Source organism: Ranitomeya imitator, chromosome 3 (genome assembly GCF_032444005.1).
Source record: "Ranitomeya imitator isolate aRanImi1 chromosome 3, aRanImi1.pri, whole genome shotgun sequence".
NCBI classification, from domain to species: domain Eukaryota; kingdom Metazoa; phylum Chordata; class Amphibia; order Anura; family Dendrobatidae; genus Ranitomeya; species Ranitomeya imitator.
Genome location: NC_091284.1, coordinates 5,310,954 through 5,327,446, shown reverse-complemented (window position 1 = coordinate 5,327,446; position 16,493 = coordinate 5,310,954). Strand labels below are relative to the sequence as shown.

The 16,493-nt window shown below is 45.9% G+C and overlaps 1 protein-coding gene across 1 annotated transcript in view; it reads left to right on the top strand.

Moving 5' to 3' along the window:
- The window catches only part of LOC138672441 (uncharacterized), a 654,503-nt gene that overhangs the window by 399,251 nt on the left and 238,759 nt on the right, over nt 1–16,493 (top strand). The window contains exons 15-16 of the mRNA XM_069760413.1: nt 5,112–5,209; nt 5,408–5,498. Of these exons, the coding sequence (XP_069616514.1) occupies nt 5,112–5,209; nt 5,408–5,498 (189 nt within the window). The remainder of the gene's footprint in view (nt 1–5,111; nt 5,210–5,407; nt 5,499–16,493) is intronic.

Sequence of the window (16,493 nt, the reverse complement as noted above, 5' to 3'; positions counted from 1 at the left end):
GATACCAAGAGGAGTGAGGGCCCCGGCCACCAGATACCAAGAGGAGTGAGGGGCCCGGCCATCAGATACCAAGAGGAGTGAGGGCCCCGGCCACCAGATACCAAGAGGAGTGAGGGCCCCGGCCACCAGATACAAGAGGAGTGAGGGCCCCGACCACCAGATACCAAGAGGAGTGAGGGCCCCGATCACCAGATACCAAGAGGAGTGAGGGCCCTGATCACCAGATACCAAGAGGAGTGAGGGCCCCGATCACCAGATACAGGAGGAGTGAGGACCCCGATCACCAGATACCAAGAGGAGTGAGGGCCCCGACCACCAGATACCAAGAGGAGTGAGGGCCCCGGCCACCAGATATAGGAGGAGTGAGGGCCCCGACCACCAGATACCAAGAGGAGTGAGGGCCCCGGCCACCAGATACAAGAGGAGTGAGGGCCCCGATCACCAGATACAGGAGGAGTGAGGGCCCCGACCACCAGATACCAAGAGGAGTGAGGGCCCCGGCCACCAGATACAAGAGGAGTGAGGGCCCCGCTCACCAGATACAGGAGGAGTGAGGGCCCCGATCACCAAATACCAAGAGGAGTGAGGGCCCCGACCACCAGATACCAAGAGGAGTGAGGGCCCCGGCCACCAGATACAGGAGGAGTGAGGGCCCCGACCATCAGATACCAAGAGGAGTGAGGGCCCCGGCCACCAGATACAAGAGGAGTGAGGGCCCCGATCACCAGATACAGGAGGAGTGAGGGCCCCGACCACCAGATACCAAGAGGAGTGAGGGCCCCGACCACCAGACACAAGAGGAGTGAGGGCCCCGACCACCAGATACCAAGAGGAGTGAGGGCCCCGGCCACCAGATACAAGAGGAGTGAGGGCCCCGCTCACCAGATACAAGAGGAATGAGGGCCCCGCTTATTGCAAGCTTACAATCTATGAGGAAAAGGGGAGGCACAAGAGGTGGACGGTAACAATTGCTTTCGTTGTTCGGACCAGCCATAGTGTAAGGATCGTGTGTTCATGTAAAGCTGCATGAACCAGTTATCAGCCTAAGTATGTAGCAGTACAGACACAGAGGGCTAATAACTGCATAAAGTGTATGAGAACATGATACGAGGAACCTGATTATGGTTTAATTTTTTATTTTTTTTTTTAAATAGTTAGGTTAATGCGTTTTTTTTTTTTTTTTTAAATAGTTAGGTTAATGCGTTGAGGCGTTAGGCCAGTCTGAACAAATGCGTTTTTAGGGCACGCTTAAAACTGTGGGGATTAATCATATTAACCTGGGTAGTGCATTCCAAAGAATTGGCGCAGCATGTGAAAAGTCTTGGAGACGGGAGTGGGAGGTTCTGATTATTGAGGATGTTAACCTCAGGTCATTAGGGGAGCAGAGGGCATGGGTAGGGTGGTAGACTGAGACCAGAGAGGAGATGTAGGGTGGTGCTGAGCCATGGAGTGCTTTGTGGATGAGGGTAGTAGTTTTGTACTGGATTCTGGAGTGGACTTCTCATCAAGTTCTTGTTAAATAAAGGAAAGTTTATTTTCGGACTTTGGTCTCCCTAATTCATCTCCATACCATCTGGTCTGGGCCTGCCAAGTACATTAGCAGCAGGCAGTCTGCAGAGTCAAGAGATATGACTCAGACAAATATATTTTGCCTTCAAGTTGGGGGGCTGTAGTGATTTCTATCTACCCCACTGTGTATACGATAATAGGTTAAAATGAAGTTGTTATAGGCGAGACTAACAGGTACAGTCACACATAACAATATCGTTAACGATATAATGGAACTAGAGAGAGTACAAAGGAGGGCAACAAAATTAATAAAGGGGATGGGAGAACTACAATACCCAGATAGATTAGCGAAATTAGGATTATTTAGTCTAGAAAAAAGACGACTGAGGGGCGATCTAATAACCATGTATAAGTATATAAGGGGACAATACAAATATCTCGCTGAGGATCTGTTTATACCAAGGAAGGTGACGGGCACAAGGGGGCATTCTTTGCGTCTGGAGGAGAGAAGGTTTTTCCACCAACATAGAAGAGGATTCTTTACTGTTAGGGCAGTGAGAATCTGGAATTGCTTGCCTGAGGAGGTGGTGATGGCGAACTCAGTCGAGGGGTTCAAGAGAGGCCTGGATGTCTTCCTGGAGCAGAACAATATTGTATCATACAATTATTAGGTTCTGTAGAAGGACGTAGATCTGGGGATTTATTATGATGGAATATAGGCTGAACTGGATGGACAAATGTCTTTTTTCGGCCTTACTAACTATGTTACTTACTTACTAACTATGTTACTATGTTGCTTTTTGTGACGTAGCAATGATATCGTTAACGAAATCGTTATGCGTGACAGCGACCAACGATCAGGCCCCTGCTGGGAGATCGTTGGTCGCTGGGGAAAGTCCAGGACTTTAGTAAGTCCGCGCTTAGTAACCCGATGTTTACCCTGGTTACCATTGTAAAAGTAAAAAAAAAAAACACTACATACTTACATTCCTGTCACGTTCCTCAGCGTCAGCTTCCCTGCGTCCCCCAGTGTCAGCACCGGCCGGCCGTAAAGCAGAGCACAGCGGTGACGTCACCGCTCTGCTTTCCGGCCAGCGCGCTTACACAGTGCAGTGAAGCTGACGCTGGGGGACGCGACAGGAAGGTAAGTATGTAGTGTTTTTTTTTTTACTTTTACAATGGTAACCAGGGTAAACATCGGGTTGCTAAGCGCGACCCTGCGCTTAGTAACCCGATGTTTACCCTGGTTACCCGGGGACTTTGGGATCGTTGGTTGCCGGCATCGTTGTCTAGATCGCTGCAGCGTCGCTTAATGTGACGGTACCTTAACTAACATTGTGCAGTGACTCTGTTTTCTCTATAGTGACAGATATTCCTTGTTGATAAATCTGTGATTTTTTTGCCACTTTAAACCTTATTTTAAACCTTTATTAAACCCCTGTGATCAGTGCGATCACACAACATCCAAGCCTCTGATGGCTCCGGTGATGCCCTGTACTACTGTAGTGCCGTGTATCATCACTGCTGTCACTGTAACACTAACGGCCCCATACACATGAGATAAGAGTTGGCTGAACGGTCATTTGGCAGACGGCCATCTCTCCCGACTCCCCCATACACACAAATATTCCAGCTTTCCTGGGGTCTGTATGAGAGAGTCGCCTCCAGACTCCTCTAGCGGAGGATTATCTACAGGAGGAACAAACGGATTATCCTCTGAAATTCAGGATGTCCGATCCTTCTCTGCCCTGACATCATCTGTCGGGAGGCCCCCAAATACATTATATAGTCGCCCAAACCCCCGAAATCAGTGATTTCATGGAACTTTAGTCTACTGAGTATGGGGGCGTTAAAAGGTAACCTATTGGACGCTGCCTCTGGCCCGGCCTAATAGACCTTCATTATTAGGCATGTAAGTATCGTAATAACTAGGCCGCCCCATACTATCGAGTACTTGGGGGCGATGGACATTCAGCCAAACTCTGTCACCTTCTTAGACGCCATGTTTGCTTTTCACAGCAGCAAGTGGATAAACTGCCAGGGTTTTTGTTGAAGCCTCATCTGTGCCGTCCCTGATGAGCACATCTATGTTCTGGGGCACAAAAAAATTAATTTCTTTTAGATAAATGTTTAACGTGTTAAAAAATAACAAAATGTGCCTTCAGCTTTTTTTATGTTTTTCTTCTTACAAGAATTGTTGGAGCCAATTTTGTTTAGAAACATTTCAATATCTGTTTTTTTTCTGGTGTTTTTCCTGTAATCTAGGAAAGCCTAAGGCCAGAAATAAACCCCATAAATCCCTGTACATGGAGACTTTGGGATCAGATCATTTCTGTCCGCGTTCATTGTGGAAACATAAAATCTTTTATAAAAGCCTCAAACTTGTGTGTGAATCAGAGCTGAGATCTAACGTGATAGAAGATTCCAGTGCGGGGAAGACGGGAAATCTTCATATAGAGGCCGGTGGTGATGGAGTCAGTGACCGACTCTGGCCACATCTGTCTCTAGAGCCGTAGTAGAAGATGAAGATGTCGTCCTCATCATGAAGTAGTTATTTCTCATGTCGCGTGTAATGAATATCTCCTGCAGTATTACTAATGCCGATTCCAGGGTCGGTAAATGAGACGAGAATTAGCGTTATGGAAGATGAGTCTATGAGGAACGTATTCAGCTGCCGACTCCGAGGAGGAAACTGCTTGTTGTCTGTGGCCTAAATATATAGGATTTATTAGTAGATGTAAAGAAGGAAACTAAATCCTGTAAAATAATAAATCTCCTCGTATGTTTCCCTTATTATCTCCAGTAATTGTATTATTACAGGATTCTTCTGATGTTACATCGCTCATCTTCTCATTCAGGTCTCTACAATATCGGATCCTCTCAGTGAAGATCTTCTACAGAAGAGAATTGTCCTGATTTACCCATCAGTGATGGATATGGACAGAGACAAGATGGCGGAGAGGATATTACACCTCACCCTAGAGATCCTCTTCCGGCTTACTGGAGAGGTGAGAGATTCTGATGACGTCACATTACATCATTCTTATCTATGGGAATAACAGATGGACAGAACTGGAGAGGTGAGGACTCCGGAAATGTCTGTAGTGAGATTTATTAATGTGTCTCTCCATTACCAGGATTACACAGTGGTGAAGAAGACCTCTAGTGATCGCTGTCAGGACCCTGTGTCTGAGGGATGGGGAAGACCCCTGAGCCCAATCACGGGGCCTCCACCTCACCCCCTGATCCATGAGGACATCAATGACCAGAAGATCCTAGAACTCATCTACAAGATGATTGAGCTGCTGACTGGAGAGGTGACACTGCTGGGAATGCTGGGACATTATACAGTAACACTATGAAGGGATCGGGGGATGACGGGATCATTGTATGTGTCAGGTTCCTATAAGGTGTCAGGATGTCGCTGTCTATTTCTCCATGGAGGAGTGGGAGTATTTAGAAGGACACAGAGATCTGTACGAGGACGTCACGATGGAGGTTCCCCAGCCCCTCACATCTCCAGGTAATAGGACTAAATACACACGGCCTATAATTATCTGTATGTAAAGAATGAATTCAGTCCCTGTATGTGTTTCCTCCAGATCTATCCAGTAAGAGGACAACACCAGAGAGATGTCCCCGTCCTCTTCTTCCACAGGACTGTAACCAAGAAGATCCCAATGCTCCTCAGGACCATCAGGTAGATGGAGAGAAGGTGTCAGGAGATCTCCCCTATGATGTGTAGACGCTGGTGAAGGTCTTGTGCTCGGTCTTGTTTTATCCTCCAGTATTATATGTTTTATACTCGTGTGATGAGAGCGGTGGAGACGGCAGGATTAGAGCTGATCATAGATGGGACTTCTCCATCTGTCGGTGACTTTTACAATATTTGTTTCAGGGTGAAGATCTGACCCATAATAATACTACAGAGACCTATGTGAGGGGGGATGAGCGGTGTAAAGAGGAGATTCCTACATATGGCTACCCAGGTGAGTAGTAACCACTAAATGCAGAGAGGTCACAGATTCTCCTCAGTCCCCGGCTGTGGCTGCTTTATCGGTGGTGTAGTCCAGCCGTATCACAATCGTGTGATCACTATTTTGCCTCTAGACCACAACATTCTCCTCCACCCTGCAGCCCTTTTAATATAGAACTTACAAACTTGATGATCCACCTAACCCCTGGGATTAGAAGATGATGATCGTTATCTGCCTTGGTCTGTGAATTACAATGTAAAATGACAGCGTACGTAGAATGTGCCGACAAGTTAGAAAATCACTTGAAGATAAATATTATGATGGGCCTGTAAGAGAAAGCGGGGGGTAATGATGCTCTTGGCTTCCACTTAGCCACATACCGTATATACTCGAGTATAAGCCAAGAATTTCAGCCCATTTTTTTAGGCTGAAATTGCCCCTCTCGGCTTATACTCGTGTCATTCCCAGGGGTCGGCAGGGGAGGGGGAGCAGAGCTGTGTAATAATACTCACCTGCTCCTGGCGCAGTCCCTGGTTCCTGGGCGCCGGCAGCTTTTTCCTGTAGTGAGCGGTCACATGGTACCGCTCATTACAGTAATGAATGTGGACCCGACCACTCCCATAGGGGTGGAGCCGTATATTCATTACTGTAATGAGCGGTACCATGTGACCGCTCACTACAGGAAGAAGCTGTCGGCGCCGGGGAACAGACATGAAGGGACCGCGCCAGGAGCAGGTGAGTATAACGCATTGCGACGGTCAGCGGGAAGACACAGCGACGGTCAGCGGTGGAACGGGGAGCAGGTGAATATACAGGTCCTTCTCAAAAAATTAGCATATAGTGTTAAATTTCATTATTTACCATAATGTAATGATTACAATTAAACTTTCATATATTATAGATTCATTATCCACCAACTGAAATTTGTCAGGTCTTTTATTGTTTTAATACTGATGATTTTGGCATCCAACTCCTGATAACCCAAAAAACCTGTCTCAATAAATTAGCATATTTCACCCATCCAATCAAATAAAAGTGTTTTTTAATAACAAACAAAAAAACCAACAAATAATAATGTTCAGTTATGCACTCAATACTTGGTGGGGAATCCTTTGGCAGAAATGACTGCTTCAATGCGGCGTGGCATGGAGGCAATCAGCCTGTGACACTGCTGAGATGTTATGGAGGCCCAGGATGCTTCAATAGCGGCCTTAAGCTCATCCAGAGTGTTGGGTCTTGCGTCTCTCAACTTTCTCTTCACAATATCCCACAGATTCTCTATGGGGTTCAGGTCAGGAGAGTTGGCAGGCCAATTGAGCACAGTAATACCATGGTCAGTAAACCATTTACCAGTGGTTTTGGCACTGTGAGCAGGTGCCAGGTCGTGCTGAAAAATGAAATCTTCATCTCCATAAAGCATTTCAGCCGATGGAAGCATGAAGTGCTCCAAAATCTCCTGATAGCTAGCTGCATTGACCCTGCCCTTGATGAAACACAGTGGACCAACACCAGCAGCTGACATGGCACCCCACACCATCACTGACTGTGGGTACTTGACACTGGACTTCAGGCATTTTGGCATTTCCTTCTCCCCAGTCTTCCTCCAGACTCTGGCACCTTGATTTCCGAATGACATGCAAAATTTGCTTTCATCAGAAAAAAGTACTTGGGACCACTTAGCAACAGTCCAGTGCTGCTTCTCTGTAGCCCAGGTCAGGCGCCTCTGCCGCTGTTTATGGTTCAAAAGTGGCTTTACCTGGGGAATGCGGCACCTGTAGCCCATTTCCTGCACACGCCTGTGCACGGTGGCTCTGGATGTTTCCACACCAGACTCAGTCCACTGCTTCCTCAGGTTCCCCAAGGTCTGGAATCGGTCCTTCTCCACAATCTTCCTCAGGGTCCGGTCTTCTCTTCTCGTTGTACAGCGTTTTCTGCCACATTGTTTCCTTCCAACAGACTTACCATTGAGGTGCCTTGATACAGCACTCTGGGAACAGCCTATTTGTAGAGAAATTTCTTTCTGGGTCTTACCCTCTTGCTTGAGGGTGTCAATGATGGCCTTCTTGACATCTGTCAGGTCGCTAGTCTTACCCATGATGGGGGTTTTGAGTAATGAACCAGGCAGGGAGTTTATAAAAGCCTCAGGTATCTTTTGCATGTGTTTAGAGTTAATTAGTTGATTCAGAAGATTAGGGTAATAGGTCGTTTAGAGAACCTTTTCTTGATATGCTAATTTATTGAGACAGGTTTTTTGGGTTATCAGGAGTTGTATGCCAAAATCATCAGTATTAAAACAATAAAAGACCTGACAAATTTCAGTTGGTGGATAATGAATCTATAATATATGAAAGTTTAATTGTAGTCATTACATTATGGTAAATAATGAAATTTAACACTATATGCTAATTTTTTGAGAAGGACCTGTAGCAAGTGCCGGGGGCCTGAGAGGTGAGTATGTGATTTATTTTTTTTTTTAATCGTAGCAACAGCATATGGGGCAAATGTCTGTATGCAGCATCTTATGTGGCCATAATCAGCATTATATGGGGCAAATATCTGTATGGGGTCATGTGCAGCATTATATGGGACAAATATCTGTATGGGGTCATGTGCAGCATTATATGGGGCAAATATCTGTATGCAGCATCTTATGTGGCCATAATCAGCATTATATGGGGCAAATATCTGTATGGGGTCATGTGCAGTATTATATGGGGCAAATATCTGTATGGGGTCATGTGCAGTATTATATGGGGCAGATATCTGTATGGGGCCATGTGCAGTATTATATGGGGTAAATATCTGTATGGGGTCATGTGCAGCATTATATGGGGTAAATATCTGTATGGGGTCATGTGCAGCATTATATGGGGCAAATATCTGTATGGGGTCATGTGCAGTATTATATGGAGCAAATATCTGTATGGGGCCATGTGCAGTATTATATGGGGCAAATATCTGTATGGGGTCATGTGCAGTATTATATGGGGCAGATATCTGTATGGGGCCATGTGCAGTATTATATGGGGCAGATATCTGTATGGGGTCATGTGCAGCATTATATGGGGTAAATATCTGTATGGGGTTATGTGCAGCATTATATGGGGCAAATATCTGTATGGGGCCATGTGCAGCATTATATGGGGTAAATATCTGTATGGGGTCATGTGCAGCATTATATGGGGTAAATATCTGTATGGGGTCATGTGCAGCATTATATGGGGCAAATATCTGTATGGGGTCATGTGCAGCATTATATGGGGTAAATATCTGTATGGGGTCATGTGCAGCATTATATGGGGTAAATATCTGTATGGGGTCATGTGCAGCATTATATGGGGTAAATATCTGTATGGGGTCATGTGCAGCATTATATGGGGCAAATATCTGTATGGGGTCATGTGCAGCATTATATGGGGCAAATATCTGTATGGGGCCATGTGCAGTATTATATGGGGTAAATATCTGTATGGGGCCATGTGCAGTATTATATGGGGCAGATATCTGTATGGGGCCATGTGCAGTATTATATGGGGCAGATATCTGTATGGGGTCATGTGCAGCATTATATGGGGTAAATATCTGTATGGGGTCATGTGCAGCATTATATGGGGCAAATATCTGTATGGGGCCATGTGCAGCATTATATGGGGCAAATATCTGTATGGGGTCATGTGCAGCATTATATGGGGCAAATATCTGTATGGGGCCATGTGCAGCATTATATGGGGCAAATATCTGTATGGGGTCATGTGCAGTATTATATGGGGTAAATATCTGTATGGGGTCATGTGCAGCATTATATGGGGCAAATATCTGTATGGGGTCATGTGCAGCATTATATGGGGCAAATATCTGTATGGGGTCATGTGCAGCATTATATGGGGCAAATATCTGTATGGGGCCATGTGCAGCATTATATGGGGTAAATATCTGTATGGGGTCATGTGCAGCATTATATGGGGCAAATATCTGTATGGGGCCATGTAACATAGTAACATAGTAACATAGTTAGTAAGGCCGAAAAAAGACATTTGTCCATCCAGTTCAGCCTATATTCCATCATAATAAATCCCCAGATCTACGTCCTTCTACAGAACCTAATAATTGTATGATACAATATTGTTCTGCTCCAGGAAGACATCCAGGCCTCTCTTGAACCCCTCGACTGAGTTCGCCATCACCACCTCCTCAGGCAAGCAATTCCAGATTCTCACTGCCCTAACAGTAAAGAATCCTCTTCTATGTTGGTGGAAAAACCTTCTCTCCTCCAGACGCAAAGAATGCCCCCTTGTGCCCGTCACCTTCCTTGGTATAAACAGATCCTCAGCGAGATATTTGTATTGTCCCCTTATATACTTATACATGGTTATTAGATCGCCCCTCAGTCGTCTTTTTTCTAGACTAAATAATCCTAATTTCGCTAATCTATCTGGGTATTGTAGTTCTCCCATCCCCTTTATTAATTTTGTTGCCCTCCTTTGTACTCTCTCTAGTTCCATTATATCCTTCCTGAGCACCGGTGCCCAAAACTGGACACAGTACTCCATGTGCGGTCTAACTAGGGATTTGTACAGAGGCAGTATAATGCTCTCATCATGTGTATCCAGACCTCTTTTAATGCACCCCATGATCCTGTTTGCCTTGGCAGCTGCTGCCTGGCACTGGCTGCTCCAGGTAAGTTTATCATTAACTAGGATCCCCAAGTCCTTCTCCCTGTCAGATTTACCCAGTGGTTTCCCGTTCAGTGTGTAATGGTGATATTGATTCCCTCTTCCCATGTGTATAACCTTACATTTATCATTGTTAAACCTCATCTGCCACCTTTCAGCCCAAGTTTCCAACTTATCCAGATCCATCTGTAGCAGAATACTATCTTCTCTTGTATTAACTGCTTTACATAGTTTTGTATCATCTGCAAATATCGATATTTTACTGTGTAAACCTTCTACCAGATCATTAATGAATATGTTGAAGAGAACAGGTCCCAATACTGACCCCTGCGGTACCCCACTGGTCACAGCGACCCAGTTAGAGACTATACCATTTATAACCACCCTCTGCTTTCTATCACTAAGCCAGTTACTAACCCATTTACACACATTTTCCCCCAGACCAAGCATTCTCATTTTGTGTACCAACCTCTTGTGTGGCACGGTATCAAACGCTTTGGAAAAATCGAGATATACCACGTCCAATGACTCACCGTGGTCCAGTCTGTAGCTTACCTCTTCATAAAAACTGATTAGATTGGTTTGACAGGAGCGATTTCTCATAAACCCATGCTGATATGGAGTTAAACAGTTATTCTCATTGAGATAATCCAGAATAACATCCCTCAGAAACCCTTCAAATATTTTACCAACAATAGAGGTTAGACTTACTGGCCTATAATTTCCAGGTTCACTTTTAGAGCCCTTTTTGAATATTGGCACCACATTTGCTATGCGCCAGTCCTGCGGAACAGACCCTGTCGCTATAGAGTCACTAAAAATAAGAAATAATGGTTTATCTATTACATTACTTAGTTCTCTTAGTACTCGTGGGTGTATGCCATCCGGACCTGGAGATTTATCTATTTTAATCTTATTTAGCCGGTTTCGCACCTCTTCTTGGGTTAGATTGGTGACCCTTAATATAGGGTTTTCATTGTTTCTTGGGATTTCACCTAGCATTTCATTTTCCACCGTGAATACCGTGGAGAAGAAGGTGTTTAATATGTTAGCTTTTTCCTCGTCATCTACAACCATTCTTTCCTCACTATTTTTTAAGGGGCCTACATTTTCAGTTTTTATTCTTTTACTATTGATATAGTTGAAGAACAGTTTGGGATTAGTTTTACTCTCTTTAGCAATGTGCTTCTCTGTTTCCTTTTTGGCAGCTTTAATTAGTTTTTTAGATAAAGTATTTTTCTCCCTATAGTTTTTTAGAGCTTCAATGGTGCCATCCTGCTTTAGTAGTGCAAATGCTTTCTTTTTACTGTTAATTGCCTGCCTTACTTCTTTGTTTAGCCACATTGGGTTTTTCCTATTTCTAGTCCTTTTATTCCCACAAGGTATAAACCGCTTACACTGCCTATTTAGGATGTTCTTAAACATTTCCCATTTATTATCTGTATTCTCATTTCTGAGGATATTGTCCCAGTCTACCAGATTAAGGGCATCTCTAAGCTGTTCAAACTTTGCCTTCCTAAAGTTCAATGTTTTTGTGACTCCCTGACAAGTCCCCCTAGTGAAAGACAGGTGAAACTGCACAATATTGTGGTCGCTATTTCCTAAATGCCCAACCACCTGCAGATTTGTTATTCTGTCAGGTCTATTAGATAGTATTAGGTCTAAAAGTGCTGCTCCTCTGGTTGGATTCTGCACCAATTGTGAAAGATAATTTTTCTTGGTTATTAGCAGAAACCTGTTGCCTTTATGGGTTTCACAGGTTTCTGTTTCCCAGTTAATATCCGGGTAGTTAAAGTCCCCCATAACCAGGACCTCATTATGGGTTGCAGCTTCATCTATCTGCTTTAGAAGTAGACTTTCCATGGTTTCTGTTATATTTGGGGGTTTGTAACAGACCCCAATGAGAATTTTGTTACCATTTTTCCCTCCATGAATTTCAACCCATATGGACTCGACATCCTCATTCCCTTCGCTAATATCCTCCCTTAAAGTGGACTTTAGACAAGACTTTACATAGAGACAAACCCCTCCTCCTCTCCGATTTTTACGATCCTTTCTAAACAGACTGTAACCCTGTAAGTTGACTGCCCAGTCATAGCTTTCATCTAACCATGTCTCGGTTATTCCCACTATGTCAAAGTTACCTGTAGATATTTCTGCTTCTAGTTCTTCCATCTTGTTTGTCAGGCTTCTGGCGTTTGCGAGCATGCAGTTTAGAGGATTTTGTTTTGTTCCAATCTCCTCACTGTGGATTGTTTTAGAAATGTTCTTACCTCCCTTCTGAGTATGTTTTCCTGGGTCGTCTTTGTTCGAGTCTAATGTTTTTCTTCCCGTCCCCTCTTCTTCTAGTTTAACGCCCTCCTGATGAGTGTAGCGAGTCTTCTGGCGAATGTGTGTTTCCCAGGTTTGTTGAGGTGTAGTCCGTCTCTGGCGAGGAGTCCATCGTACAAGTAATTCACACCGTGGTCCAGGAATCCGAATCCTTGTTGTCTGCACCATCGTCTTAGCCAGTTGTTTGCATCAAGGATCCTGTTCCATCTCCTGGTGCCATGCCCATCTACTGGAAGGATAGAAGAAAAAACTACCTGTGCATCCAGTTCCTTTACTTTCTTCCCCAACTCTTCAAAGTCCTTGCAGATTGTCGGTAGGTCCTTCCTTGCCGTGTCATTGGTGCCAACATGTATCATAAGAAATAGGTGGACGTCCTTGGAGCTGAAGAGCTTTGGTATCCTATCGGTCACATCCTTGATCATCGCACCTGGAAGGCAGCATACTTCTCTTGCAGTTATGTCCGGTCTGCAGATGGCTGCTTCTGTGCCTCTCAGTAGTGAGTCTCCCACCACCACCACTCTTCGTTGCTTCTTGGCTGTACTTTTTGCTGTCACTTGTTGCTGTGTGCCCTTTTCTTTTTTGCTTGCTGGTATTGCTTCATTCTTAGGTGTGCCATCTTCATCCTCTACAAAGATTTGATATCGGTTCTTCAGTTGTGTGGTTGGTGATTTCTCCATGGTCTTCTTGCTTCTTTTGGTCACATGCTTCCACTCATCTGCTTTTGGAGGTTCTCTGACACTTTTTGCACCTTCTGTGACCAGTAGAGATGCTTCTGTTCTGTCTAGAAAGTCTTCATTCTCTTTGATGAGTTTCAAAGTTGCTATTCTTTCTTCCAGACCCCGCACCTTTTCTTCTAAAAGGGCCACTAGTCTACACTTCTGACAGGTGAAATTTAATTCTTCTTCTGGTCGATCTGTGAACATGTAGCACATGCTGCAGCTCACCATGTAGGTTGTCACATCTGCCATGTTGCTCCTAGATCCTGCTGACTTGCTGTGTGTTTTCCTTCTTGTGTAATCTACTCAGCCAAGCTCTCTTGCAATAATGTCCTACAGGCAAAAATTCGCGCGCCGTAAGGCGCGCGGTTTGGTGATGCTTTCGAAGCAGCTGGTCCCGGCTGTACCCAACGATCTTCTAGCTTAGGGAGACTTCGCTTCTCCCAGAAGGCACCTGGAATATGCAAATTAGCCTCCTGAAGCTTGAATCCCTGGTTTGGTGATGCTTTCGAAGCAGCTGGTCCCGGCTGTACCCAACGATCTTCTAGCTTAGGGAGACTTCGCTTCTCCCAGAAGGCACCTGGAATATGCAAATTAGCCTCCTGAAGCTTGAATCCCTGGTTTGGTGATGCTTTCGAAGCAGCTGGTCCCGGCTGTACCCAACGATCTTCTAGCTTAGGGAGACTTCGCTTCTCCCAGAAGGCACCTGGAATATGCAAATTAGCCTCCTGAAGCTTGAATCCCTGGTTTGGTGATGCTTTCGAAGCAGCTGGTCCCGGCTGTACCCAACGATCTTCTAGCTTAGGGAGACTTCGCTTCTCCCAGAAGGCACCTGGAATATGCAAATTAGCCTCCTGAAGCTTGAATCCCTGGTTTGGTGATGCTTTCGAAGCAGCTGGTCCCGGCTGTACCCAACGATCTTCTAGCTTAGGGAGACTTCGCTTCTCCCAGAAGGCACCTGGAATATGCAAATTAGCCTCCTGAAGCTTGAATCCCTGGTTTGGTGATGCTTTCGAAGCAGCTGGTCCCGGCTGTACCCAACGATCTTCTAGCTTAGGGAGACTTCGCTTCTCCCAGAAGGCACCTGGAATATGCAAATTAGCCTCCTGAAGCTTGAATCCCTGGTTTGGTGATGCTTTCGAAGCAGCTGGTCCCGGCTGTACCCAACGATCTTCTAGCTTAGGGAGACTTCGCTTCTCCCAGAAGGCACCTGGAATATGCAAATTAGCCTCCTGAAGCTTGAATCCCTGGTTTGGTGATGCTTTCGAAGCAGCTGGTCCCGGCTGTACCCAACGATCTTCTAGCTTAGGGAGACTTCGCTTCTCCCAGAAGGCACCTGGAATATGCAAATTAGCCTCCTGAAGCTTGAATCCCTGGTTTGGTGATGCTTTCGAAGCAGCTGGTCCCGGCTGTACCCAACGATCTTCTAGCTTAGGGAGACTTCGCTTCTCCCAGAAGGCACCTGGAATATGCAAATTAGCCTCCTGAAGCTTGAATCCCTGGTTTGGTGATGCTTTCGAAGCAGCTGGTCCCGGCTGTACCCAACGATCTTCTAGCTTAGGGAGACTTCGCTTCTCCCAGAAGGCACCTGGAATATGCAAATTAGCCTCCTGAAGCTTGAATCCCTGGTTTGGTGATGCTTTCGAAGCAGCTGGTCCCGGCTGTACCCAACGATCTTCTAGCTTAGGGAGACTTCGCTTCTCCCAGAAGGCACCTGGAATATGCAAATTAGCCTCCTGAAGCTTGAATCCCTGGTTTGGTGATGCTTTCGAAGCAGCTGGTCCCGGCTGTACCCAACGATCTTCTAGCTTAGGGAGACTTCGCTTCTCCCAGAAGGCACCTGGAATATGCAAATTAGCCTCCTGAAGCTTGAATCCCTGGTTTGGTGATGCTTTCGAAGCAGCTGGTCCCGGCTGTACCCAACGATCTTCTAGCTTAGGGAGACTTCGCTTCTCCCAGAAGGCACCTGGAATATGCAAATTAGCCTCCTGAAGCTTGAATCCCTGGTTTGGTGATGCTTTCGAAGCAGCTGGTCCCGGCTGTACCCAACGATCTTCTAGCTTAGGGAGACTTCGCTTCTCCCAGAAGGCACCTGGAATATGCAAATTAGCCTCCTGAAGCTTGAATCCCTGGTTTGGTGATGCTTTCGAAGCAGCTGGTCCCGGCTGTACCCAACGATCTTCTAGCTTAGGGAGACTTCGCTTCTCCCAGAAGGCACCTGGAATATGCAAATTAGCCTCCTGAAGCTTGAATCCCTGGTTTGGTGATGCTTTCGAAGCAGCTGGTCCCGGCTGTACCCAACGATCTTCTAGCTTAGGGAGACTTCGCTTCTCCCAGAAGGCACCTGGAATATGCAAATTAGCCTCCTGAAGCTTGAATCCCTGGTTTGGTGATGCTTTCGAAGCAGCTGGTCCCGGCTGTACCCAACGATCTTCTAGCTTAGGGAGACTTCGCTTCTCCCAGAAGGCACCTGGAATATGCAAATTAGCCTCCTGAAGCTTGAATCCCTGGTTTGGTGATGCTTTCGAAGCAGCTGGTCCCGGCTGTACCCAACGATCTTCTAGCTTAGGGAGACTTCGCTTCTCCCAGAAGGCACCTGGAATATGCAAATTAGCCTCCTGAAGCTTGAATCCCTGGTTTGGTGATGCTTTCGAAGCAGCTGGTCCCGGCTGTACCCAACGATCTTCTAGCTTAGGGAGACTTCGCTTCTCCCAGAAGGCACCTGGAATATGCAAATTAGCCTCCTGAAGCTTGAATCCCTGGTTTGGTGATGCTTTCGAAGCAGCTGGTCCCGGCTGTACCCAACGATCTTCTAGCTTAGGGAGACTTCGCTTCTCCCAGAAGGCACCTGGAATATGCAAATTAGCCTCCTGAAGCTTGAATCCCTGGTTTGGTGATGCTTTCGAAGCAGCTGGTCCCGGCTGTACCCAACGATCTTCTAGCTTAGGGAGACTTCGCTTCTCCCAGAAGGCACCTGGAATATGCAAATTAGCCTCCTGAAGCTTGAATCCCTGGTTTGGTGATGCTTTCGAAGCAGCTGGTCCCGGCTGTACCCAACGATCTTCTAGCTTAGGGAGACTTCGCTTCTCCCAGAAGGCACCTGGAATATGCAAATTAGCCTCCTGAAGCTTGAATCCCTGGTTTGGTGATGCTTTCGAAGCAGCTGGTCCCGGCTGTACCCAACGATCTTCTAGCTTAGGGAGACTTCGCTTCTCCCAGAAGGCACCTGGAATATGCAAATTAGCCTCCTGAAGCTTGAATCCCTGGTTTGGTGATGCTTTCGAAGC